This window comes from Zootoca vivipara, chromosome 10, assembly GCF_963506605.1.
Source record: "Zootoca vivipara chromosome 10, rZooViv1.1, whole genome shotgun sequence".
NCBI classification, from domain to species: domain Eukaryota; kingdom Metazoa; phylum Chordata; class Lepidosauria; order Squamata; family Lacertidae; genus Zootoca; species Zootoca vivipara.
In genome coordinates, this window is record NC_083285.1 from 2,007,878 (window position 1) to 2,034,722 (window position 26,845).

The 26,845-nt window shown below is 42.2% G+C and overlaps 1 protein-coding gene across 4 annotated transcripts in view; it reads right to left on the reverse strand.

Moving 5' to 3' along the window:
• The window catches only part of CAMK1D (calcium/calmodulin dependent protein kinase ID), a 163,240-nt gene that overhangs the window by 35,922 nt on the left and 100,473 nt on the right, over positions 1–26,845 (reverse strand). For all 4 annotated transcript variants that reach the window (XM_060279482.1, XM_035127659.2, XM_060279483.1 and 1 more), the window contains 2 exons: positions 22,436–22,510; positions 4,030–4,168 (listed from right to left, as the gene is read on the reverse strand). In XM_060279482.1, coding sequence (XP_060135465.1) covers positions 4,030–4,168; positions 22,436–22,510 — 214 coding nt within the window. The remainder of the gene's footprint in view (positions 1–4,029; positions 4,169–22,435; positions 22,511–26,845) is intronic.

The following is a 26,845-nucleotide window of genomic DNA, read 5'->3' on the forward strand; positions in this document are numbered from 1 at the left end:
CAGCATTTCCAATAATATTAGGGACAGGGTTGCCAAGAAAGTGGTACAAATTCCTACCATAACTTAACATATTCCTTTTATAAACCCAATATATATTCCAGCCAGAAGATTCCAAGAAATGACAAGAAACAGATGGAATGATTTAATACTGCTGCATTCCCTGGTCAAAACCCAAAGCTGGTGTAAAGAGTTGCACCACCATTTAAGGCGTTCATCATATTATGATAGAATTCAAAACTTTGCCTTGCAGCCTAAGTTAGGCAGGCATCTCTAACGGGTGGATTCAGGTGTCTGTGGATGCAGCCACAGCATTCTCAGAATTATTGGGTCCTTATATAAACTCCCAAGTAATTTGCTAATTTATTCCTTTTTATGCTCCTTCTTTGAGTCACATTTCATAGTTCTCTTGGCATGTGTTGCTAATAAGCTTAAGCTGTTTAAAAAACATAGCAAGGAATTCCTTTAGGTACAAAGTGTAGAAGATTTAAAATAACTTATCCAGACCATTGTCTGAATTACTTGAGTTTGCTCTTCAGAGCTTCTGTGTCCAGAATAATTCTTATAAGCTATTTCCTGCAAATCACATTATTTTAGGATAAGCCTGGGTTTGCAAAGAAGATACTAAGCAACTAATTCTTGAGCTGAATTGAACTAACAGTCTAACAAACAGGACATGTAAAATTACTAACAGCCCAACTTCTCCTCACATTCCTTTTATTCCCAACAGGCATGAACTCCTGCCAATAGTGTCCCAAATTTTTATAGTACTAGTTGCTATGGCACAAACAGCTACAATCATAAATAACCATGGAAGGTCATGATGGAGGATGGGAAGGTTTCCCCATGAACATCCAGGGAAATGCTAAAAGTCTCTTAAAGTTGCCTGCATCTGCAGCCACAGAGGTATCGCTCCATGTGCAGATAAGAGAGAGCCTTCTGCAGTTTCACATTATGTATGACACTGAGTCATGCTTAGTTCTCCCCAAGCCGTTCCATAATATTACTGTATCTCATTCATTCACTAGACTCATTATTGTATGCTTTAGCTCCCAAAGTGGCTTACTTAAACATTTAAATTGCAGTTACACAATAAACTAAAACAACAATACAAACTGAACAGCTAAGATTCCAGCATAAATCAAAACTGATTGGATTAAAAGGTGTATTTTATTCTCCTGGCACCAAAAAGAAGCCAGATACCAAATGAGCATCCCTGTAGTGGAAGTACCAAAGACATCATGGATTGGATGCAGACATCTGTTGATTTCAGTCCCATTCAAATCAATGGGGCAATTTAGTCATGACTTAAGTCCCACTGATTCAATGAATAGTACAAAGTGAAACTAATTTAATATGGATCCAAACCCCATGGAATTGCCAGCCACTATTGCAGGGCGGTAGAAAGGGGACATATTGTATGATGGCATGGCACCATGAAGTGAAATTCATAAGATAGTTCTTTTTTGCCTGTTAATTTTCATTAGTTTTCAAACAAATTAACAAATTTACATCCAATTAATACAATTTAATACAAATTTAAAGTTGACTTCCCACCCTGTTTCTGCGGTGTTTCCCTTCCCTTCTTGCTGCATCATGGCAAATACTTTGTTCTACTTCCCAATCCTTTACTTAAAATAGTTTAACATTTTATCATCAATTATTTTTTCATTTACCCTTTTCCATAAGCTGTTCATATTTCAGTTACTGCTACCCTGTTTCCCTGAAAATAAGACATACCCATAAAATAAGCCGTAGCAGGATTTCTAAGCATTTGCACAATATAAGCCATATCCTGAAAATAAGCCATAGTGATAGGCGCAGTTCTGGAGGGTGCCAAGGAAGAGGCGAGACTGAATGTTTAATAAAAATAAGACATCCCCTGAAAATAAGCCATAGGGTGTCTTCTTGAGGAAAAATAAATATAAGACATTGGCTTATTTTCGGGAAAACATGGTAGTACTATTATTTAACTATAACATATTTTTTATAAATCCAGTCATAGAATCATAGAATGGTAGAGTTGGAAGGGATCCCCAAGGGTAATCTAGTCCAACCCCCTGCAATGCAGGAATCTCAGCTAAAGCATCTTTAACAGATGGCCATCCAACCTCTGCTTCAAAGCATCCAAGGAAGGAGAGTCCCCAGACTCTTGAGGGAGACCGTTCCACTGTCAAACAGCTCTTACTGTCAGTAAGTTCTTCCTGATGTTGAGTCGGAATCTCCTTTCTTGTAACTTCAATCCATTGGTTTGAGTCCTACCCTCCAGAGCAGGAGAAACAAGTTTGTTCCCTCTTCCATGTGACAGCCCTCGAGACATTTGAAGATGGCTATCCTATCTCCTCTCAGTCTCCTCTTTTCCAGACTAAACATACCCAGCTCCAAATGAAGCAGTAAACATCCTTCAAACTCTTCACTAACACACGACAAGATCATGAGCGAGTAATTTCCTTCCCCCCCTTCAAATTTTCCCAGATACCCCCCAAAATGGAATTTCCCTCCCTGAACCCCAATAAAACAGGGCTCTTAACCTCCCTAAAAAAGCTCAACAAGTTGAGCTGAACCCCATAAAATGGGACTCTTCTCCCTAAAAAAGCTCCACAACTTTGACCTGAACCCCTAAAAAATGGGGCTCTCCTCCCCACCCCCCAAAAGGGGGTAGATCACTGCCAGATTTTAATTCTGAAAGTAGATCGCAGTCTCTCAGGAGCTGGCCACCCCTGCATTATATTAAACCCATTTAAACTAATGGAAAGGACTGAATGTGTTATTGGTTGTGTTGATAGGAGTTTAGGGCTATATCAGCGTGTGATGCATTTACAAAGGTTATTGCCATGAACAGATTTGTAGACTGTAAAGGGGAATTGGCACATGGATACTTAAATAAATCTTACCACTGAGTTTTTACCAATGATACTTGCATGGCATTCATTCCATTTTGTTAGGCTCTACATTATAATATTGTGGCACAGTATTGAGCAGGTCATGTAAAACATTGTATAGGTTGCAACAGTGATGTGTGCCATCCAGGCTGCCGGTCCTGTTCCTAAAACTAAGCATCTGCAAGGTTGCCCAGTAAACATTCCTTTGGCGCACGTCAGAATTACAACAGACATGACTGGTTGACATGAGGTTTGTATAGCTGACACAATCGTCTCGTCCCCAGTAAACATCAGTTCTGACTGCTTCAGTGATTTCGGGCAGCTGTCTGTGAGGGTGTTTTTGTTTTTTGTTTTTCCCCTGCCATCCCAAGCAAGTTTGTCAATACATTTGCACCCCTTCCTGGACCATCCAAAGTGTTCCTCTCTAATTAAGTTACCCTGCAATTAATATCCCAGCCAAACCCTGCTCCAAATCATTTCCCTTTCTTCAGTTAATTGCCACCACTCAGCATTTCCCTCTCTAAATTAAATTCAAAATAAAGTGGGTACACAATTTTCGGGAGGCCTACACTGACCACACCTCAGCACCACCCTGCCCTGCACCTGCAACAGCCCATTACATGGCAATGATGCTGCTGTCAGGAAGCCAGGTGCACAGCGCTGCCCTTGCCCATCAGCTGCTGCTATTCATAGAATCATAGAGTTGGAAGGCACCTCAAAATCCATCCTCCTTGAGGAAGACTACTGCTGGGGCAGGAGGACCATCAGTACAGCATCCCTGGTACATGGCCATCACCCACTGCTTAAAACCATTGAAGAAAGAGGAAAGTGGATAGATAAAAGTTTTTCTCTCATAATACTAAAGCTCAGGGACATCCAATGAAGTTGAATGTTGGAAGGTTCAGAACTGACAAACAAAAGTACCGTACTTCACACAGCATATAGTTCAACCAACCCACTCCACTAGCAGACGCCCCAAAGAAGCCCCTTTCGGGCTGCTCCTTCCTCTTCCTCTGCCTTTGCCGCTGTTGGCATTTCCCACCCTGGGCTTATACTCGAGTCAGTAAGGTTTTCCAGTTTTTTGTGGTTAAATTAGGTGCCTCGGCTTATATTCGGGTTGGCTTATACTCGAGTATATACGGGACCTTACCTTGAGGTCTCTGTGAACAATGCCCATTCTGTGAAGATAATACACAGCATCTAAGACCTGCCGTATCAGAGTGCTGGCATCTTTCTCAGTGTAAAATCCTTTCTCTACGATCCGGTCAAATAGTTCACCTCCGGACACACTGGAAAAAACCATAAGGCATGGTAATGTTAATACAGGTTAGAGAAACCATGGCAGGAAAGTTAAAAGAAATAGAATCCTTTCTTGAGCCATTTCTTATGCATACATTCATGTTGATCTAGATTAGGATTATAAAACAGATCTGAGAACTGGAATTTCCCTCTGTTTACTAAAACGAACGACCTTTTCTATTATTCTTCCTTGTTCGTTCTACATTGCTTTCATATTGATTCTTTAACTGTGATTCTATAATTGCAGGGGGTTGGACAAGATGACCCTTTGGATTCCTTCCAGTCCGATAATTCTATGATTTCCTAGAAAATACAGTACATGCATTCACATTGATGCTGATTTCTATCTATTACAATGGAAAACAATGGGAATGAAAAGGTCAGAAGAGAACAGCAATAACAAAATACATCTTGTTTGCTTTGGCCCAGTTGTCTAATCTATTAAGGTCATTTTGAAGTGTGATCCTGTCGTCTGGGGTATTAGCCACCCCTCCCAATTTGGTGTCATCTGCAAACTTGCTCAGGATGCCCTCAAGCCCATCATCCAAGTCATTGATAAAGATGTTGAACAAGACTGGGCCCAAGACAGAACCCTGTGGCACCCCACTAGTCACTACTCTCCAGGATGAGGAGGAGCCATTGATGAGCACCCTTTGGGTTCGGTCAGTAAGCCAGTTACAAATCCACTGAATGGTAGCATTGTCTAGCCCGCATTTTACCAGCTTCTTTACAAGAATATCATGGGGCACCTTGTCAAAGGCCTTGCTGAAATCAAGATAGGCTACAAGATAGTAGTGATGTATGGAAGTGAGAGCTGGACCATAAAGAAGGCTGATCGCCAAAGAATTGATGCTTTTGAATTATGGTGCTGGAGGAGACTCTTGAGAGTCCCATGGACTGCAAGAAGATCAAACTATACAAAATATCACTCTTTTCATTCCATGTCACATAACTAGTCTTGACATGCAGAAAATTAACACGGGTGAGAAACCCAATTCCATACCATACAGAACATTATTGCTTTGTGCCATTCAGACAGAAGACTCTAAGTCACCCACATAGATGTCAAATATCAAAGTGGGACATTTATGGGTATAAAACCAACTAATGTTATTCATACTATTATTATTCTAATAAATTAAGGTGATGTTTTAGAGCTTTAGTTGATATATGAAGTAATACTCCCCCATCTGCTCTTTTAATTAGTCCCATTCAAAAATGAAAAATATATTTGTACTTCTCAACCGTTTCCCATAGGAGGAGCCAAAACACTGCTGTAATCTTCTGTGCTTAATATTTGAGGTCTTTAAGTAGAAATCTACTTGTGTCCACTATTGTTGTTTTCAGCCACCAGTCATCAAATAATAGTTACAACTTTAACTCTAAAATAAAGTGCTTCCCAATTTAGAAAAAATATTGTTTTCAGGAATTTTCCATATGGGTTATTTTCAGGGGGTGTCTTATTTTTTTCCTCCTCCTCCTGCCGCAGCCGGCATTGCTGCTGCGCCTATCACAATGTCTTATTTTCGGGGTATGGCTTATATTCCTTGAATGCTTAAAAATCCTGCTCCGGCTTATTTTATGACTATGTCTTAAAATAGGGGAAACAGGGTATATGGAGAGAAAAAGATATTTAGATTCTATCTGAAAACATAACTCTATGAATTGAGAAACAAATATCCTTAAACAATATGCTTGTGTGTCAGGTCTTCAATATTTGAATATGTTGTTAACATAGTTTCCATAACGTTGATTAAAGGTGATAAGAGTTTGCACAGGAAAATTCACAGATAATGACCAATATCAACAGAAGATCTTGTGATAAAAGAGACTCGGCAATTCTCCTTATGATTTCATCCATTTCCACCAATACATTTTATTTTCCTTGCAGATAACTGAAGTTTGCATCCTTCCTATATTTTCAGCTTATAGCTGTACATCTTTAAACTTTTAATCAGGTCTCCCCATGTTTATATGCGGCACTAAAGCGGGAAGGTAAACGGCATTTCCGTGTGCTGCTCTGGTTCGCCAGAAGCGGCTTAGTCATGCTGGCCACATGACCCGGAAACTGTACGCCGGCTCCCTCGGCCAATAACGTGAGATGAGCGCCGCAATCCCAGAGTTGGTCTTGACCGGACCTAATGGTCAGGGGTCCCTTTACCCTTACCTTTACATGGTTTTAGTTATAGGTAGGTCTGGCGTAGTCGAAACAAAACAAAAAAATTCCTTCCAGTAGCACCTTAGAGACCAACTAAGTTTGTCATTGGTATGAGCTTTCGTGTGCATCCACACTTCTTCAGATACACTGAATACTTCAGATACTTCAGATACTAAACTATGTTGTTGTTGTTTAGTCATTTAGTCGTGTCCGACTCTTCGTGACCCCATGGACTATAGCACGCCAGGCACTCCTGTCTTCCACTGCCTCCCGCAGTTTGGTCAAACTCATGTTGGTGGCTTCGAGAACACTGTCCAACCATCTTGTCCTCTGTCGTCCCCTTCTCCTAGTGCCCTCAATCTTTCCCAACATCAGGGTCTTTTCCAATGATTCTTCTCTTCTCATGAGGTGGCCAAAGTATTGGAGCCTCAGCTTCACGATCTGTCCTTCCAGGGAGCACTCAGGGCTGATTTCCTTAAGAATGGATAGGTTTGATCTTCTTGCAGTCCATGGGACTCTCAAGAGTCTCCTCCAGCACCATAATTCAAAAGCATCAATTCTTCGGCGATCAGCCTTCTTTATGGTCCAGCTCTCACTTCCATACATCACTACTGGGAAAACCATAGCTTTAACTATACAGACCTTTTTCGGCAAGGTGATGTCTCTGCTTTTTAAGATGCTGTCTAGGTTTGTCATTGCTTTTCTCCCAAGAAGCAGGCGTCTGCAGTGATCATGGAACCTAAGAAAGTAAAATTTCTCACTGCCTCCATTTCTTCCCCTTCTATTTGCCAGGAGGTGATGGGACTATTCATCTTAGCGGTTTCTTCCAATGCATTCTCCTCCTCTTTTCGCTGCCTTAGAAGGGCTCTTCAGACATGTCACAAAGTGCTACATGCTGACTTTGCATTAACACCTACTTATCAGCTGTTGTATGGAAGTGAGAGCTGGACCATTTGTGTTGTTTCTACTTACATTGATTACAACATCTATTGGTGCCTATAACTGAGTGCTTCATCCAAATGGCATGAGATTTCCAGTTCTTCTATGCCCCTAAGATCTGCCAAGTGTTAGACAGAATGAACAAAAGCTTCCCATTTTACAAGCAATAAAAGAAGGGGACGGTGACATTCCTGTAAGCTTTCCATTGCTTTGTGCTTCCAGTTGGACAGTTTTCATGTCCTGTCACTTTCAGAGAATTCCAGGATACCCTGTCCTTACAGAATGTTTACTATATGTATCAATTTTTATCAATTTGCTAAACAATTCAATGCCTCTTGTCAGTTTCAGGAATCTCTCCTATGTGAAACATAGAATCATAGAATCACAGAATCATAGAGTTGGAAGAGACCACAAGGACCATCCAGTCCAACCCCCTGCCAAGCAGGAAACACAATCAAAGCATTCTTGAGGAACAAAATAAAAAATGGGAGGAAATGAAATAAAAAAAGTTTTCATTTGTTTCTCTATCTTCATTCATTTATTACAGGAATGAATAGGGGCATAATAGTTTCCCCCCCCCAAAAAAAAATTGTTTTGGAAACAGATGCAACCCCACACTGGACAAGCAAACACTGTATGCCTTTCATGTGTATCTTTCCGCATAGTTCAAAATATGAATTTTCATTCCTAGCTTAATGGGATTATATCTGAAAAAGTAAGAAATTACCATTCTGAACAGTGGGGCAAAGGGTGGCCGGCTTTTTAATGCAGGAAAAAAATGGACCATACATATTTCTGAAAGCTGACATGCAAGGTTGGCTGCCTTAAGTCAGTAGCTCATTTTCGAAACTACCTACTGCATCTAAAAGGATGGAACTGCAATCTGGGAATAGAAATCATGTGGAAATAATGAACAAATTGAAAGGAAGAGTTCATTAAGATTGCTCACTGCATTTAGGTTCAGCGCAAAAGAATATGTTTGCCTGATGAAGAAAAAGAGTTGGAAAAAAATGCAGAGATTGCTGTGCTAGGTATAAAGATGCCACAAAGGCTTATAATAACAATGGTGTCTATTTTCAAACTCAGAAAGTGAGGGAGTCAAGGGGAAAATGCGGCACTTTGGGTGATTCAGCTTATAAATTAAGTTGGTTTCCATCATCTGCTTCTTCCATGCAGTCATTCTCTTTGTAAATCCAAACATGTGTCTTTTGAAATACATAGTCAAGTAATTAAAGGGATCTTAGATGTCTACTGAAATGATGCCAGGAGCCAAGGAAGATGTGAGTGATATGTGTTATATTCACATCTAGGAGTTTTTAGGGGGAGGGAATAATGAAGAGTTTTGGGTTACAGTCCTATGCTCATTTACTTATGTGTAAACATGCGGGTGGTGCTGTGGGTTAAACCACACAGCCTAGGGCTTGCCGATCAAAAGGTCGGTCCCAGCACCTGCCAACCTAGCAGTTCGAAAGCACATCAAAGTGCAAGTAGATAAATAGGTACCGCTGCAACGGGAAGGTAAATTGCTGGCTCCCTTTCCGGCCCCAGCCCCTTGCCCAGGCCTCCATTGTTGAATGTTCTGCAGAAGGAGGCTGTTTGTTGCCCCAGCGACATGTGACTGGCTGATCTGTCTGGAAACTGTAGAAACGGCTCCCTTTCCTTTCCTAAAGAAGCTGCAGAACTGTGAGTTGAACCCCATAAAAACAGAATTTTCCCCTTTGCAAAGTAAGCTCAACAATTTTGAGCTGATCCTCAAAAAGGGGGCTTTTCCCCTTTTCAAAAGAAGCTGCAAAACTTTGAGCTGATCCCTCAAAAAATGAGGCGTTCCTCCTCTAAAAAACTAGGTACATCTTATGGAGCGAAAAATGTGGTACTTTATGTCATGCTTGCCACAGATACTCTGGCATCGTGTTTCTTGCAGCAAACAAATGAAATGTAAATGACAAATACTGCTGCAAAGCTGGGTAACAATGAGCCAACTGCACTTTTCATGGGGGAAACATGGGTGTAACACTGCTGTTCTTCGGACAAGCATGGTTCTCATATAAAGCATGGAACTGCTCCGATTTTACTTTTTTAGGGATGTAGCATAGCCTTGCAACAGAACTCTTTTCATTCATTCTGTGAGCTTTGGCAGTGCTGCCACAACCACACACATTAATACTAAATTATAGCTAGGCAGGAAAGGACTCAATTATGAGCAGGCAAGTCCTACATGTTCTAAAAGGAGTTTCTGTCTTCAGATTAAAATAAATTATCATAGTTACTCATCACTGTGTAAAACCCAACATGTGGTGTTTTGCGCTTTGCACATAGCTTCTTGAAACCATCAGCAGGACATAAATCCATCCAAATGATTTAATATCATAGAATCATAGAGTTGGAAGAGACCACAAGGGCCATCCAGTCCAACCCCCTGCCAAGCAGGAAACACCACCCAAGCATTCCTGACAGATGGCTGTCAAGCCTCCGCTTAAAGACCTCCAAAGAAGGAGACTCCACCACATTCCTTGGCAGCAAATTCCACTGCCGAACAGCTCTTACTGTCAGGAAGTTCTTCCTAATGTTTAGGTGGAATCTTCATTCTTGTAGCTTGAATCCATTGCTCCGTGTCCACTTCTCTGGAGAAGCAGAAAACAACCTTTCACCCTCCTCTATATGACATCTTTTTATATATTTGAACATGGCTATCATATCACCCCTTAACCTTCTCTTCTCCAGGTTAAACATACCCAGCTCCCTAAGCCGTTCCTCATAAGGCATTGTTTCCAGGCCTTTGACCATTTTGGTTGCCTTCCTCTGGACACGTTCCAGCTTGTCAGTATCCTTCTTGAACTGTGGTGCCCAGAATTGGACACAGTACTCCAGGTGAGGTCTGAGCAGCGCAGAATACAGTGGTACTATTGATCATGCTATACTCCTATTGATGCAGCCCAGGATTGCATTGGCTTTTTTAGCTGCTGCATCACACTGTTGACTCATGTCAAGTTTGTGGTCTACCAAGACTCCTAGATCCTTTTCACATGTACTGCTCTCAAGCCAGGTGTCACCCATCCTGTATTTGTGCCTTTAAATTTTTTTTTGCCCAAGTGTAGTACTTTACATTTCTCCCTTTTAAAATTCATCTTGTTTGCTTTGGCCCAGTTGTCTAATCTGTTAAGGTCATTTTGAAGTGTGATCCTGTCCTCTGGGGTATTAGCCACCCCTCCCAATTTGGTGTCATCTGCAAACTTGCTCAGGATGCCCTCAAGCCCATCATGCAAGTCATTGATGAAGATGTTGAATAAGACTGGGCCCAAGACAGAACCCTGTGGCACCCCACTAGTCACTTCTCTCCAGGATGAAGAGGAGCCATTATATATTAAAACACCCTAACAGTTGGGTAGAGGAAAGTAAATTGAACATTATTTGGCATGTGGGCTAAACTCAGCTCTGCCCTATGCTGGAATGGAAATATTGCAACTACATTGCAAATTACACAGGGATTGGGTATAAGAAAGAAGCCTCTGGTGGTATTTTGTGACCCTGCAGTATCCTATTGGGCGTCCCCCATCTAGGGCTACTTTCTAAGTGAAATTGACAGCCTTGCGTACATGAGAATGATGAAACGTAATGAGACAGTTTTCATATTACTTGAAGTTAAGTTGGTGCCAATACATGCAGCTGGTTTCTTATCTTCAGAAAGAATTAATTGCCATGGTGCCAAAAATACAAGGAAGAAAATGGTCTTAATGAAGCTCCAAAACAGAACAGTGTGTTCCAATTGTAACATCTTATGAAGAATGAAGTACTGAAAACAAAATCTAGCTAAAATCTAGCTCCATTTCACCCTTTTCATTAAGGTGAATTCCTACAACAGCTCCACGAGGCAGATCCATGTTTTATCCTTGAATTTTAGGAGGTGCGACTGAGATTGAAATAAATTTGTTTGTTTTTAATTAACATTCCTATCTTGCTTTTCTGGACTCGGTAGGGAGGTGCCCAATATATTTCAAAAACAAATCCAAACAATCAAAATACCTCTCCCCACCTAAATCACTACTCCTCCCAACCGTCCCGTACAAAGCAAATGAACATGAGAAGAGCCCTTCTGGATCAGGCCAAAGGCCCATCAAACCCAGCATGCCATTCTCATAGAGGCAAACCAGATGACATATCGGAAGCCCATATGTAGAACCCAAGCAAACAGCAGCCTCCCCACCTCCAACTAAAGAGGCAGAACTTCCTTCTCTCACCTGCCCCAATTTCCCCAAACCTTTGACCAGCGTGTGCCAACCTGGTGCCCTCCAGATGTTGTGAACTCGCCTCTTATCAGCCCCAGCCAGCAGAGCTCTGGAGGGCACAAGGTTGGTTGCTTTACACTGTAAGCTCCTTGGGGCTGAGGCTTCCTTGTTTTTTTTTAACTTAATCTTTATTGGTTTCAAAGATATACAAATAATTTAAAAAGTAATATACATCAACAATACATTGTCGTGTGGTTATTCTTTTCCCCTCCCCAAACCTCCCAACTTTCCCCCCTCCCTAGCCCTCCTCCCTCATGACTTCCCAACCTGTACCGGGCTCCTCCCTGAAAACATATAGGGTATTACATACTACCAATCATGTTACACGAAAGGAATTACAGATTCAGGAATTAATAATTGACAATAAGACCAAATTATTATCCAAAATTTATAAATATCTTTTGGAATGGGAATTAAAAGATGAGGAAATAAAGTGTGTTATGATTAAATGGGCACAGGATCTGGGCAAACCAATCTATAAAGTACAATGGGAAAATTTGTTTAAGAGAACAATGAAATTCACGGCCTGCGAAGGAATCAAAGAAAATATGCTGAAAATGCTTTATCGTTGGCACCTTACTCCGGATAAGATTGCCAAAATATATAAAAATACCGATAAAAATTGTTGGAAGTGCAGTAACAGGATAGGGGATTATATGCATTGCTGGTGGGGTTGCATAAAAATTAAAAATTTTTGGGGGGATGTCTATGAGGAATTAAAAAAAATAGTGAAAGTTACTTTTAAAAGAAAACCGGAATATTTTTTATTAAGTTTGCTTCCAGAAAACCTCCCTAAGGATAGAAGAGACATTTTTCTATATGGATGTGCAGCAGCACGATTATTGATAGGTCAGAATTGGAAAAAAGAAGAGGCACCAGGGGTAGCAGATTGGCAGATAAAGCTAGTTGAATTTATGAATCTTGACAAAATGACTGCCGTAATTAGAAATGTATCGAAACAGAAATTGATTAAAAAGTGGGAATATGTGGAAGAATATTTTAGGAAGAAGAATATCCAAACGGAGTTAAGGGTCTGTTTAGGTTAGAAGAGAATAGGGGTTTTTTGTTAAAAGAATCAAGTGAAAAGGAAAGGGATTTATATTAATATGATATAAATGGAGAAATGACAACGCAAGAATATAGTGAATAGGAGAAATAAGCGACACGTTAAGAGTTGGGAAGTGGTTTTATTTTCATATTTGTTGTTTGGATTTTGTGAACATATAATTTTATTGTACATGCTTTTAAAGATGATTCAATAAAGTTTACTTTTTAAATGGAAAAAAAAAAGAAATTATCAATAGCATATAAATATAAACCATTTACAATTATGCTTATACCTATGATAGGACCCTTAAGAATCTGAGATCAGGTTTGGGTTCTCCACTTTATCTTTTATATAGTTGGTGAATGGTTTCCATATTTTTATGATTGCCTCTGAATCTGTTCCTTTGAGTTCTTCATATCTTATCGCTAATCTACAATATTGTAATACCTTGATTTGCCAGTCCTCTCTGCTGGGAATTACCGAAGTTTTCCAATTTTTTGCAACCAGTAATCTAGTGGCTGCAACTGCATAACTTATTATGCACCTATCTTCAGGTTTAACATCCTCCGGTAACATTCCCAAAAGGAACATTTCCGGACTTTTCTTAATGGAATATTTCAATATTTTTTTTAATTCTTTGTATAACATTTCCCAAAATCCTTTGATTATGCTGCAATTCCACCATATATGGATATATGAGCCAATTTCCTTATTACACCTCCAGCATAAATTACTGACCCCTGGATAAATTTTTGATAGTTTTAGTGGCGTCAGGTGCCATCTGTTTAGCATTTTTAGAATATTTTCTTTCAAATCGTAATTAGGTGTAAAGTTTGAGTCGCGTTTCCAAAGATTCTCCCATTTTTGTATTGGGATTGATTTTCCCAAATCTTGGCCCCACTTAATCATTTCTAATCATCCTGTACCATTTACTGCACTGTAGGATTGGACTGTGGATTTTACTATTTAGTCACCAAGATAAATAGCAGCTGCATGCAGCCATGAATGGATGGAGACAGGATACTGAGTACCCAGATTCACAGCAAGTAAAGTTAGACAAGTATGAACACATTTATTGAAAGTCTGTAAAATAATTACAGCAGAACACTGCAAATAAAGATTCCACATGAGCACTCAAAGATATAAATCAAATTCCTGCTGCTTGGTATGGCAAAATACAGAGGAATGTAGAAATTTCTTTGACACCTTTATAGTGTGGAAATTAGGTTTATGGGCAATAGCCAACAAGGACATACTCAGAGCAAACCCACTGAAATTGGTGCACTTAGGTTTATTGCTTTTAATGCACCTGAGCAGAGTAGGACTTATTTGGCTCTCTGCTTATGTATATATGTGGGGATGCAGGTGGCGCTGTGGTCTAAACCACAGAGCCTACGGCTTGCCAATCAGAAGGTCGGCGGTTCGAATCCCCACGACGGGGTGAGCTCCCATTGCTCAGTCCCAGCTCCTGCCAACCTAGCAGTTTGAAAGCACGTCAAAGTGCAAGTAGATAAATAGGTACCACTCCAGCGGGAAGGTAAACGGCGTTTCCATGCGCTGCTCTGGTTCGCCAGAAGCGGCTTTGTCATGCTGGCCACATGACCCGGAAGCTGTATGCCGGCTCCCTCGGCCAGTAAAGCAAGATGAGCACCGCAACCTCAGAGTCGATCACAACTGGACCTAATGGTCAGGGGTCCCTTTACCTTTACTATGTATGTATGCATGTATGATAAATATTTTCATACTGCCCTTCCATTAAAAAAAATCCCAAGGTGAGTCAATTTACATAAAAGAAAATAAAAAAGCAAATTAGAACAAATGCAGGAACCCCCAAGTAGCAAGATGTTAAAAACAACCAGCTGGACAAAAAATATGTCTAAAGGGCTTGAGAGAAAAGGAAATCATTTGCCAGGCACTGACTGGGGGCTCTCCCTAAGCCAGTGATGGCGAACCTATGACACGCGTGTCAGACGTGACACGCAGAGCCCTCACTGCTGGCACGCGCCCCACTGGCCCATTCGCGCTCTTCTTGTTGTTGTCCCCCCCCCCAATTTGTTCTCCCGCTCCTCCTACAGCTTGTCTCCGCTGTTAAAACCCAGATCCTTTTTAGTTGCTGTTGTTGCTGGTAGCCAGAGATTGGTTTTTTAAACCTTTCTGTGCTGTTTTTTCCTGGCGCTTTGGCAGACTATGATTGGGTGTAACAGCATTTGTTTTTTAACCCCTTTCTGTGCTGGTCTTTTTGGCGCTTTGGCAGACTATGTCGGTGCTGCGTGTTAGTTCCAGCGAAGGTATCATTTGTCATTTATTTCTGTTCTCTTCCCCCCCCTCAAAAAAGCGCAGCAGCTTTGGGGCACCCCCCCCCCCCAAAAAAGCAAAGCAACCTTTGCACACACACCCCAAAAAAACCTCCAAAACTTTGGTCAGCAGTTCCCCCCAAAAAGCTCAACAACTGTGGACACTTTGTGATAAATAAGGGTTTTGTGGTTTGGTTTGGTTTGGTTAAATAATTACTTTTTGGTTTATTAAATACAGTTAAATATTACAATCATACATTTTTGTTATTTAAACTATAAATATCATGAAATTATTGGTTTTTTCTCAAAGTGACACACCACCCGAGTTATGCTCGGTTTTTTGGCGAATTTTGACACACCAAGCTCAAAAGGTTGCCCATCACTGCCCTAAGCAGTCCCTGCTTTACCTCAGGTAGTCCACAGGCTGCTCCTCCAAGTATACTGATTTTTGGTCATGAACGGCTTTGAAGGCCCTAGATTGTGAAGGACTTTAAAACCAGAACTGTACATTGGGCCTAGGCAGGAAGTTAGCACGGCCACTGGATAGCCCTGCTGGTTACAGCATGGTGCTGATAACACCAAGGTTGCAGGCTATATGGGACAACTGCATTTCAGGGGATTGGACTAGATGATTCTCAGGATCCCTTCCAGCTCTATGATTCTAACTGGTGTATAAAACTATGTAGTTACGTAAGATATTATATTGATTGTCCTTTAATCTTCCCGCCATCCTCTCCTGCCACACCAGAGTGGTGTGCAACACTAAGAACCAGTGGTCTACACCCTAATTCCACCTATGGCTGCGTACCCACCATACTTTAAAGCACATTCCATGCACATTTTCCCCCTCAAAACATCATGAGTGTTGTAGTTTGCTAAGGGTTTCTAGGAATTGTAACTCTGTGAGAGGTGAACTACAGTGCCCAGAATTCTTTGAGGGGGGGAAAGATTTAGAATGTGCTTTAAAGGTAGTGTACAAGCAGCCTATATCTCTTGTCCTCTGTTTCTCTACCCAGTCAACCAAATTACAGTCATCTTGCTGACAACTAAAACATCTTTAGGGGTATTATGTCTGGTGCAACAACAATATGAAAGAAGGAATTAATTTCCAAGTTAGGTTGTTTATTTTTTAAAAAAACAACAACCTGTTCTGTAACATCTGCACAATATCTTTTTAAAGTGCCTCCAAAAAGTTCAATCACAGAAAACCATGCTTTTGGGGAGTTGAATGATAAAATGACAATGTAAGTCAAACACTTAAAGCTAGGTTAGCTCTTTTAGTGGCAGAGGGAGAGAGAGAAAGCCCAGCACCAGCACCATCACAATTAACAACATCTGGCAGACAGCTTCATAAGCCAAAAGGCAGCATGACAAGAAAGCTGTTTGTCAAAATGGTCACTCTGTGGCAAGCGACATCAGCCAAGGATTTCTCAAAGATGATTCCCTCAGTCACCACAGAGAAATGCAGATAAGAACAGATCAGCATGCAGGCAATGCTCTTTCTTTAAATCTTCAGTGTCACCTCAGCCATATCTGCTCTCTTCCTTTCACCAGCTTGCACAACAAAGTCACAGCAAGTCCCATCACACCCTGCAGCCGCTCAGAGCAGATACAGGACTGATGCCCAAAATGGTGGTTAAGTGTCTACTTCTCTCTTTCCATCCAATTACTAGTGAAGTTTACTACATGGCTTGATGTCGTGACATTGTTATGCAATTTTTGGTAATTACACACAATCTTTTATGCAAGCACATAAGAGATGCACTTAAATAAATGCATAATCCCAAATATCCCATTTCTGTTTTCAGATAAAATTACATTCACCCAAAACATGTCCTCTAAACATAGAGAGCAAGTCCCCTCCAGAATTTTGATATTTATGCATTAAGCTACCATACAATTAACTCCTCTGGTTTAGGTGGCTTTCTCACAGATGTGATCATTTTGTCAATATGCTTTTGTAAAGAGTAATGAACTGCAGTGTTTGCCTATTTCTCAGCTCATGGTTCTGATCTTAGTAAACACCAAAGAAAGGCTGGAAGCAAGTCTCCATGTTACTTAGGGTCATTTCACACATTATGCACGGACCAATCAAGTAACCCAATCCTGCCTACCTGTGAAAATTACCTCTATGGTGCCTGTACAGTATTTGCAAACATGTATGATGCAGTCACATTTACACTTTTAAGTGCACTCTTATCATTTGAGGTGAACACCCAAAAATGTAATGCATAAAGCAGCCCCAAATCAAGAGCCAAAGTTTTTCACATCTTTAAGCTGCCAATGTTTAAACTGTGGAAATAAATAACTTTAGTTCTTTTGATGGGCAGCATTCTACATGGGTCCAAAATACCAGTGCTCGAGATAAGCAAGTAGCCAAGATGAACAGTTACTTTCTGGACTTGATTCAACATGTTGGCTCTTACCTTTTAATTACCCAGGATACCCCATGGACTTGGCTGTCAAGTTTTCCCTTTTCTCGCGAGGAAGCCTATTCAGCATAAGGGAATTGACCTTTAAAAAAAGGGAGAACTTGACAGCTATGCCCATGGAGTATTTTTCTCTCCATATTAGCCCCCTCTTGCCCTTAGATGAGGGGTGGGCAACCTCAGTCCTCCAGGACTGTCCATCTGGCTTTCTGGACACCTCCCTGCCACACACCCCACTGGTCCCGCTTTCAACACTTCTTGGGTGCTCTTGCCTGTCTAAAATGTGTCCTTGAATTCTGATAATGCTTGTGTGGATAGAGGACAGGGAGGGGTGTGTGTGTGTGTGTGTGTGTGTGTGTGTGTGTGTGTGTGTGTGAAACTAGCCTGTTGCCTGTTGCGGCACCACCTGACCTCAGGCAATTGGCTCACCTAGGGTGGGGAGATTAAGATTATTATTTTTTCCCGTCTTTATTAATAATCTTGCAGTACATTACACATATATAGAACATCTCATAAAATAAATTGAAATTTTAGTGAGCTGCAGTGCATAATTTGCATTGAAACCCAGAAAACAAATGATTCCTCATAAGCAAATCCTATAATTGAGGCAAAAGTCACAATGATTTTTGGTGGAACTTTGCTTTTCTCCCAATCAGTAAAGTACTCAGACAAAAGGGAGAACTCAGAGGAAGGAACAAAATGCCTCGTGTATCATTTGCCTTCACTCTCAGCGGGTAGCCTGTTGCTTCGTTCTTAATGTTTTTACACGGTGTCAACATTATGAACACAGCAGTGGGCTTCTTGGCCTTATACGCATCATTTGCATTTAGAGGGAAGGAAAAACACAGAATCATAATAGTGTGGGGGAAATGCTATCCTAAATCTTCCATGTTGCTTTTGCTGGGTTATCTTTTCATTATGTGGCCTGAGTTTTTTCTTGACATAAGCCTCATGGGGAGTTGGAGCTGAGAGTGTGCTATCCACATACTTGTAAAAACAAGACTTGATTTTAACCTTCAAAAATTGCTCTCTTGGAAGGATCCCTTGTTATTAAAATTTGAACATGAAGAATTGCTTTAATAACATGATTTTGATAAAACTACACATTTTGATACAGCTATCAAAAAGAATAGCAACATGTCTTGTTGCTATTGTCAGCATTACACTATATACCGTAGCTAAAGCATCTGAGATGATGAAATCTAACATGTTTTGTGTAGAAAAGCCAGGACCCTAAAGGAGAGTGCCCTTCCAGGAGTAAGAAAAGAATGCATTTTGCTTATTGTAAGGGGGTGGGCTTACAGGGAGCAGCCACCCCCCATCAAATCCAGCTCCTCTAATGGCTTGGACAGCAGTGGAAGGACAGGAGAAAGGAAGGAGGAAGTGAGCGGAGAGGGCCGGGGCTCAGGCAGCATACAAGAGGCACCTGCAGCCTGTGATATCAGCGGGGGGGGGGGGGGGGGCAGCAGAAAGTTCCAGCGGGGAAACAGCAGAGGGGCGTCCTTTCAAATTCACCCCAGAACTGAGGCATGGGGAGGAGATTTGGGGTCCCCAAACTACTCTGCTGGGGGAGGAGCCGAAAAGCGCCATTGGGAGAATCTGATATCACTGAGTAGACATGTTTCCATGAAGCTCTTGCATTGTAAATAGCTTTCGCAATAAAAGCATTAAAGACAAGATGGTTTGGAGTGTCGTTGCTCAAGGGTAGCCAGCAACCGCCCTGACACTTATGAACATAGCTCTCCCATACAATGTGTGCTCTGCATGTTTGCAGTCCATAGTAGTCCCAGTCTAGATGATGGTTCTCTTGCTATAGGGCAATACCAGGGTGTCAGGAGCGAGCCAGCAGTAAATCACATGGAGTAAGTGAAGTTAATTCTTTATAAGAAAAGGTGGATTTGCCCTAATGAGCACAGCAGCTCTTCTTTGGAAGGCCTTGCTCGTATAAGGCAGTTGCGAAGACTGAAGGTCCCCGCCTCCCCACTGTTTCCTACGTCTCCTCCTCTCGGGGGGGGGGGTTCCGAAGCAATCAGAGACTGTGCCTGTTTGCTCCTCCTGCTTCATGCCTTTCCTGGCCTTGGAAACCAGGGCAGAGGGGAGCTGGTTATAGCAGGAGGGAGAGACACCTGTGCCTCTTCAACAGCCTGACCCATCTCTGCCTCTTGGCCGCCTTCATCCTCCTCTCTGGCTTCAGCTTCAGCTTCTGCCTCTGAACTTCTCTCTGCCACAGACTCTCCTTTCTCACTGAGCCCAGTTACCTCTTCAGCTTCTGACACTTCCTCCCTCTAGCCACTCATTGTTGTCCCACCACCGCCCCCTGGGTTCTGGGCCTTCTTTCCCTCGGGGTTCCCCAGCTGGTTCCTCTCACCATTCGGCTGCGTCCAACTGGTCCATGACACCAGATCAGGCTTGAGTGGCATTGTGTTGCTAGTGAGCAACTTTCTCTTAGCAATAGTTCAGTGGCAGAGGATACACTTTTACATGTATGAAGTCCCTTACTGAAAGTCAATCAACTACAATAAAAGTTTTTTTGATAACAGATGCTGGTAAAGCTTCTGATACCTTAGAGAGCCGCTACAAGTCAAAGTCAGCAGCACTGGGCTAGAGGGGCCAATGTTCTGACTCAGGACAGGGCAGTAACATAGTATGAATGGAGGGAGCTTGGGCCACAAAACCCCACTGGGCTTTGCAGTCATCAAACCCCAGAGGCTTTTGTGAGGCTTCCAACATTCAGGTTGGAGACAGTTCTGCCAAAACTCCTGCCAGCTGAATCTATGCACAGTTCAACTCACACTAGGCTTTCCTTGTGTGTTCATGAGTGCACACGGACCAAGGGATGGTGGTGGATTGTTGGCTTCAGGCAATGGAGACTCGCTGAGACTGAAGCACTATGAGAGCCCTCCACAGCCTTCCTCTTGCAGGTTAGGTGGGGGTCATTGCAAGAGACCTCCCTGAGCCCTGCCTCCTCCCAAAATACTGGAGTAAGCACTGCAAGCAGAGACCATGGCTTCTCTTGTGCAGGGGAAACTATGTGAAACAAGCCTAAGTATAAAGGTATTGAGATCTTTATTCAAACCCACCCCCACCAGCAAATAAACCTTAGACAGTAGCTTTGTATTATATGCCCTGCATTTTGAACCTAAAAACAAGTGGTATCTTAAACATAAGTGAAAAATTCCATGTTTGCTTTGTGCAGCATGGAAATGGCAAATAAACTTCATGAGCTACAACAAAGCAAAGCAACCATAATGGCAAATTGGGCAGTGAGGCAATAAAGTAGGTATCCAGTTTTAACATCATATGACTTTTGTGTCAACAGGTCGTGGTTTCCAAGGAAACAAGAAATTGCACATGAACACTTTGTCCTAGATTGAATTGAGGAAATGGTGCATGTTTAATTGATTATAGTTATTAGGCTGGCAGCAGCATTTCCTAAAAGAGAACTTTTGAGGAGGTTTCAGAGCAGGGACTGTGCTTCAGTCCCAGGCATTTCTTAGCTCTGGGTATGGGAAAGAGGCACTGTAGTTATTGTATATGGCAATAAAGAGTCAAAAGAAGTGATGTGGAATAAAACTGGCACCAACTTTATTTGATGTTGTGATACTGAACTTTAAGAAGCACTTCAGCCAATGACTGAGGTGGTTCCCTTAAAGGCCAAGGCCTGGCCTGGCTATCTCAGGGGTGAGCTCAGCACTCAGCTGTCTTTAGCAGGACCAGCTTGCCCTAATCTCTTCAAGTGAGCTCAGTGCCAGTCAGGTGCAGATGCTGCCCAGAAACTGATACCATAGCAGGAGCACATCCCATCCCTAAGTCTCCGACAGCCTAGTGACTGCCCTAACCTCTCCATCTGCCTCTGAATTCAGGGGCTACCTTCCAAACTCTCTGTCTTATCTGTATGACTCCTCCTTGCCCACTGGCCACCTACCAAGTTGTGACAAAAAGATGCAAATTGACAGCCAGAGCCCAAGGAAATCAACAGATAAATAAACAACTATTGCCCAATCAAAAGCCAACCAGATCACACCCTGTAAAAAGATCTTCCCAGCCATTACCATAGCTGCCAAGTCTCCCGTATTCCCTGGGAAACCCCTGTTTTTCCAGCCGTTTCCCGCTGGCAGCCCGGATTTTTAAAAAACCCGTAAATCCCCCAGATTCTTACCGGCCCGGGGAGGCTCCTTCTGCGCATGTCTGGAGTCTCTGGACATGCGCAGAAGCGATTTCTGGCACTGCGGCCATTTTGAAAATGGGCAGAGCATGCGTAGAAGCAACCTCCAGTGCTGCTCTGCCTAGTTCCAAAATGGCCGCAGCGCGACTTCCGGTGCCACACAGCTGCCGATCCCGGATTTTTCAATCTGGGAGTTGGCACCTATGGCCCTTACCATCAGGCCATAAAGCTCTGTTTGTGTGGTGGTGGGCTGGTTGCCTATTCAAACTGATGCTGGAGAAAGGTAAGGATTACCGCTAGCTTCAGAGAGCCGATTTCCTGTCTGTTGCAAGGGATTACTGCACTTGTCATTGTGGTATTGTGGATTAACAGAAGCACACCACACAGGCCACGGGGGCAGATTATTTAAAAATAAAATTCACAACAGAAGGAAACTAACAGCTAGGTGAAATATAATTTTCAATTCACTGGCAACAACTGTGCAGGGAGCTCCAGTGCTTTGGGGATATCACTGCAGATATCCACTCAAGGTAGCACCAGAGAAGGCACAAGAAGCAAGAATTCTTCTACTGCTCCAAAAGCTAAGGGGGGGGGGTTCATCTAAGGAAGTCAAACTTGGATGGGTATGCAATTGTTTAGAGAGTTTAACTTTATTCCCCAGGTCAAGGAAATTATATTGGAGGTGCAGTGATTTCTAAAATGTTATTTGTTTATTAATTAAATGTATATCCCACTCCTCCTCCTAAAGGAGCCCAGGGCAGCAAACAAGAAGTGATACAGCAATAAAAACATATTTACAACATTGCAAGGGAACCATAAGATTTCCACATGCTCCTAATCCTAGCACAATTTGGACCCTTGACCTGATTTCCTGGAATTCGAAGTCGCCCTTCTATTTCTGTTTGGTTAACAGAAACAAAAGCAGTATAAGCAGTACTTACAGTTGCATGACCAGATACAAGTGGTTTGGACTCTCATAGATGTCTTCCAGGGCAACAATATTTTCATGCTTGATCCTGAAGGTTACATAAAAAGCAACACCACAAGGTAAGTTAAGCACCCAGGAGAAATCTGTTAACATAGCGAGAATAATGCCCAGATTGCCTTAAACCATCCAGAGTCTTTATGGTCTCAGGATAATTCAATTAAAATGAAGTCTGTGTAGACTAGAGCCTCTTCCAGTGATGACAGACGCACATTTGAAGGAGTTAAATGGATAAAGATAACCATGCATCACGGCAGCAATGGCTTGGGGGGGGGGACCCACTGCACCCTCCTCGTTGCAATAGCACTTCACAGAGTGGCACAGGGCAGGGGCAGCAAATTCCCCAGTCACTGCCACCCCCAGGTCCTCTCCCCTCCCCTCCCAAAACACTGCTCCATCATTGTAGGTGAAGCTACAACAGAGCTGGCTGTGATCCAGCCTTTGCTGCAAGATTGTCACTTTAATTATCCTGAGCATCATATCGCTGTGATCCTCTTTGCTCATTTTCTATGCGCAGGGTTCCAAGCTTTAGCTTATTCATGAGTAACAAGGGCTGTTTTTTCAAGCAAGGCAAAAATAAAAAAAAAGTATGATCAAGCATTTTTATCTGCAGGAAAGTTATTGTAAACCAGCTCTTGCAGATATCTGAAAAAATATTTAGCTTTAGCTGGATATATCTATACCTATGCCTATCTATCTATATATATATAAATGTAGACACTGTGTGCGCGGAGGTAACATCCTTGCACCGTAACTGCTGAACCAAATTGCATCAAATTAGGGCAAAGTGTACCTTGCCCACCAGGGAGGGATCTGGCGTAAATTTTGTTTCCAAAAAACCACACCTTTCACACCTAAAATAATGATTAAACACAAAAAAGTGGCGCCCAAATAAGACATCACCAGCAGAAGGTCTGAAGACTCCAGCAGCATCCAATAGAAAGGCAGATCATCTGAAGGGCAGCAGAATCTCTGAAGGGCAGCGCCAAATAATGATGTCATCAACCGAGCAACTGAAACCACTAAGGCGGCCATTACCAGACAACCCACAGAGTCAGGCCGGGGCCAAGGAATGGAGATACAGGGTGGAGGCCTCGGCTCGCATTTAAATACCGGTACCAGCCCAAGCCAAGGCCGACAGACTAGGCCTCGGCTCTACTTTACAGCCTACAGACTAGGCCTCGGCTACACTTTACAGACTAGGCCTCAGTTCTACAGCCTACAAACTAGGCCTCTACTCTAAATACAATCCCGAGTGGAGCCCTGGGTGGAGGGTGGGGGGAGGAGGGGCCCGAATAGCACATGGGCTGACGTAGGGTGGGGGGAGCCACAGGGTGGGGGGAGGGGGGACGGGATACCTCATGGGTCGCTACAGGATGGGAGTAATCACGGGAATGAGACACAACAGGGGGGGGAGGAAAAAACACATAGTCCAGGGGGGGACGGACACATCCTCCCCCTTTCCTGGGAAACAAGGACCCTGAGTCAGGCACAGCAAACAATAATAACAAAAATAATTAAAACAACAAATCCAAGGACAAGGTTCATACATCCAGAAAAGCATATTACATCAAAACACTAACCAAAAACAAGTTATGCAACCATTACCATTCAAAACACAAATGACATCAATACTCCCCTCCCCCCCCCAAAAAACCACAGCAACGCATGGCCGGGTCAACTAGTTTTTATATGTCTGTGCTGTGGAAATATATTCAATCAGAATTAATGGGAAACAATATTATAGCCCAGGGTGCAACTGCAAGCCAGTGTGGTGTAGTTGTCGGAGTGGAACCTAGGTTTCAAAGTCCCGTTCAGCCATGGAGCTTACTGGGTGACCTTGGACTAGTCGCTGCCATTCAGCCTGAGCTACGTCAGAGAATTGTTGTGAGGATTAAATGAGGAGGAAAGCATGTATGCCACCTTGAGCTCATTGGAGAAAAAACTGGAGTATACATGCAATAAGCAAAAATAAATGAAATGAAATAAGTTTAGAAACAAGCTTGAAACATTCATAGATGATCTGAATGACAACATCTAATTGGTCAGTGGATGGGAAATACGGCAGGCAACAGAATTAGAATCTTGTGCTTCTGCTGGCTGGTATTGGCCAGTGTCAGAAATAACATATAGGATTGTACAGAATATAATATTATATAACACAGCAGTTTGCATATGTCACTTTGTAAACATGAAGTAACCATTCTTTGCAGCATACAAATGTGTGGCGGAAATTAAACACTTCTTTTAAAATGTCATTTAAATGAACTTGCAAATGGTCTCATTATCTTAATAAAGAAACCACATTTTAAAACATTTTAACAGCTTGAACAAACATACAGGTAACCACTAGTACAGATCCCCATGGTTCAAGAGTCCTTGCTGTTTAGGTGATGACTTTTTAAAAGAGAGGTACCACAAACTGCCATCTAATTAGCTCCTCAAATGCAAATCCTCTCTGGGATTACTGCTTAAGCAGTACCAAACAATTTCCAGTGTGCACAATTAATTTGCATTAATCCCAAAGCGAGAAACCATTTAGCTGTAAGCAACAGAATATTAATTAAGACAAACTGGAGCAATTGGAGAACACTTCAGTCTCCCAGGACATACTATAAAAGATCTTGAAGTAGATGTCTTATTACAAAAGAATTTCAGAAATAGACTGGAAAGAGAAGTTGCTGAACTGCAATTTATCACCAAACTTAAAACCACAGAGAGACCTGGTCTGAATAGAGACTTTGGATTCTTATCTCATTATACATGACAAAGCTATCTTTAGCCATCTCACCCCTTGCTTTTCCTGTGGGACAAATTGCAGCCGTAAACAGTCGTAAATTCTTCATGTACCTAGAAACTGCTTTAATTTCATGCTTGGGGTAAGCACACTACTGGATTACCCAATAGGCAGACTAAGCACATGCTTAGGGCAGCTTTGAATTTTTGAATCTGACAACTGATTTTTTTTAAAAGCATTAGTCATCATGGGGAAAACCATATTTCAGCAATGACCTTATATTGAAATCTCTTTATAATACTTTCTGGGAGGCATGTGCAGAGGAAACAAGTGCAATTCTGGAGTTCTACTCAAAGATTGTGGCTGCATTAGAAAGTGTAGCTGTAGAATGTAGAATGAAATTTTACAACACCTTCTCTGCAGAAGTCAAACTCTCTCTCAAAAAAAAAAGGAAAGGAAGAAAAGAACTGGATTTGAAAACGCATGCTGTCAATCTGTCAATCATTAGCAGGTCAAACAGATTCCTCACTGGCCTTGCAGACAATTTCATTGTCCAGAAAGTGGGAGAAGCAACAAGAGGATCAGCCATTTTAGATCTGATCCTAACCATTCCAAAAATAAAGTATCAAAAATAAACTGACATTTAGGGTTGCCAGACTCAATGGAGGACAGGACGTCTGTGCCTTTAATTGCCCTGCTCTCTTTTGAGTCTGGAAACCTTAAAGAGAAACCAGCAGACCCTTTGCTTGGAAATTAAACAAAGGGTCTGCTGGTTTCTCTTTAAGGTTTCCAGACTCAAAAGAGAGCAGGGCAATTAAAGGCACATAAGTCCTGTCCTCTATTGAGTCTGGCAACCCTACTGACATCAGAAATTGCTTGCTTACCTGAACTTGCACTCTACATTGCCCTGAGCTTGTGGAAGGAGCCTCTACGTAAGAAATGGAGAGCGGTGGGGAGGGGGGAAGAGACTCGGAATCTGGAACGTTTCTGGGAGGCAGCGAGGAGGAGGAGGAGGAGGAGGAGGAGGAGGAGGAGGAGGAGGAGGAGGAGGAGGAGGACTTGAGGAAGGATGGCCACTAGGGGGTGGGCAGGAGAGAGAGAGAGATGCCGGAAGATAATGGGCTACAAGTTAAAGCTGCCGGGTCCCCTGAATGTTCAAGTCACCTCAGGGTGCTACGGCACATTGGTGGACAACCAATGACTTACACCTTTGAGGAATTATTTCAAAAAATTTGAAGACCTATCAAAATATATCTTGCCTGATGCCGACTACAAAGACCACATGTGAATCAGGGAAAAACAAGCAAATGATGACAGCGCAGGGAAAACAGCACAGCATCCTAGAGACAAATTTCACATAGCTACTTGCTACACTATTATTGATTCACTTGAAGCTAATAGGAAGAGGAGAGGTGAAGTATTTCATAGACATATCAAGTAGATTTTCTTTTCTAAACAATGTAGACTTATCTGACGCCCAACATTCACAAGATTCCCCAAAGCTAGTTGACTCATACCTTGTTGACTTGAACATGAATCGCTGTGGAGAACTATGGCAGTTCCATTGTTAAATATGCGCAAAATTTTTAATGTAACTGTGAAAATGAAATCCAGCCACATTGATCTTCA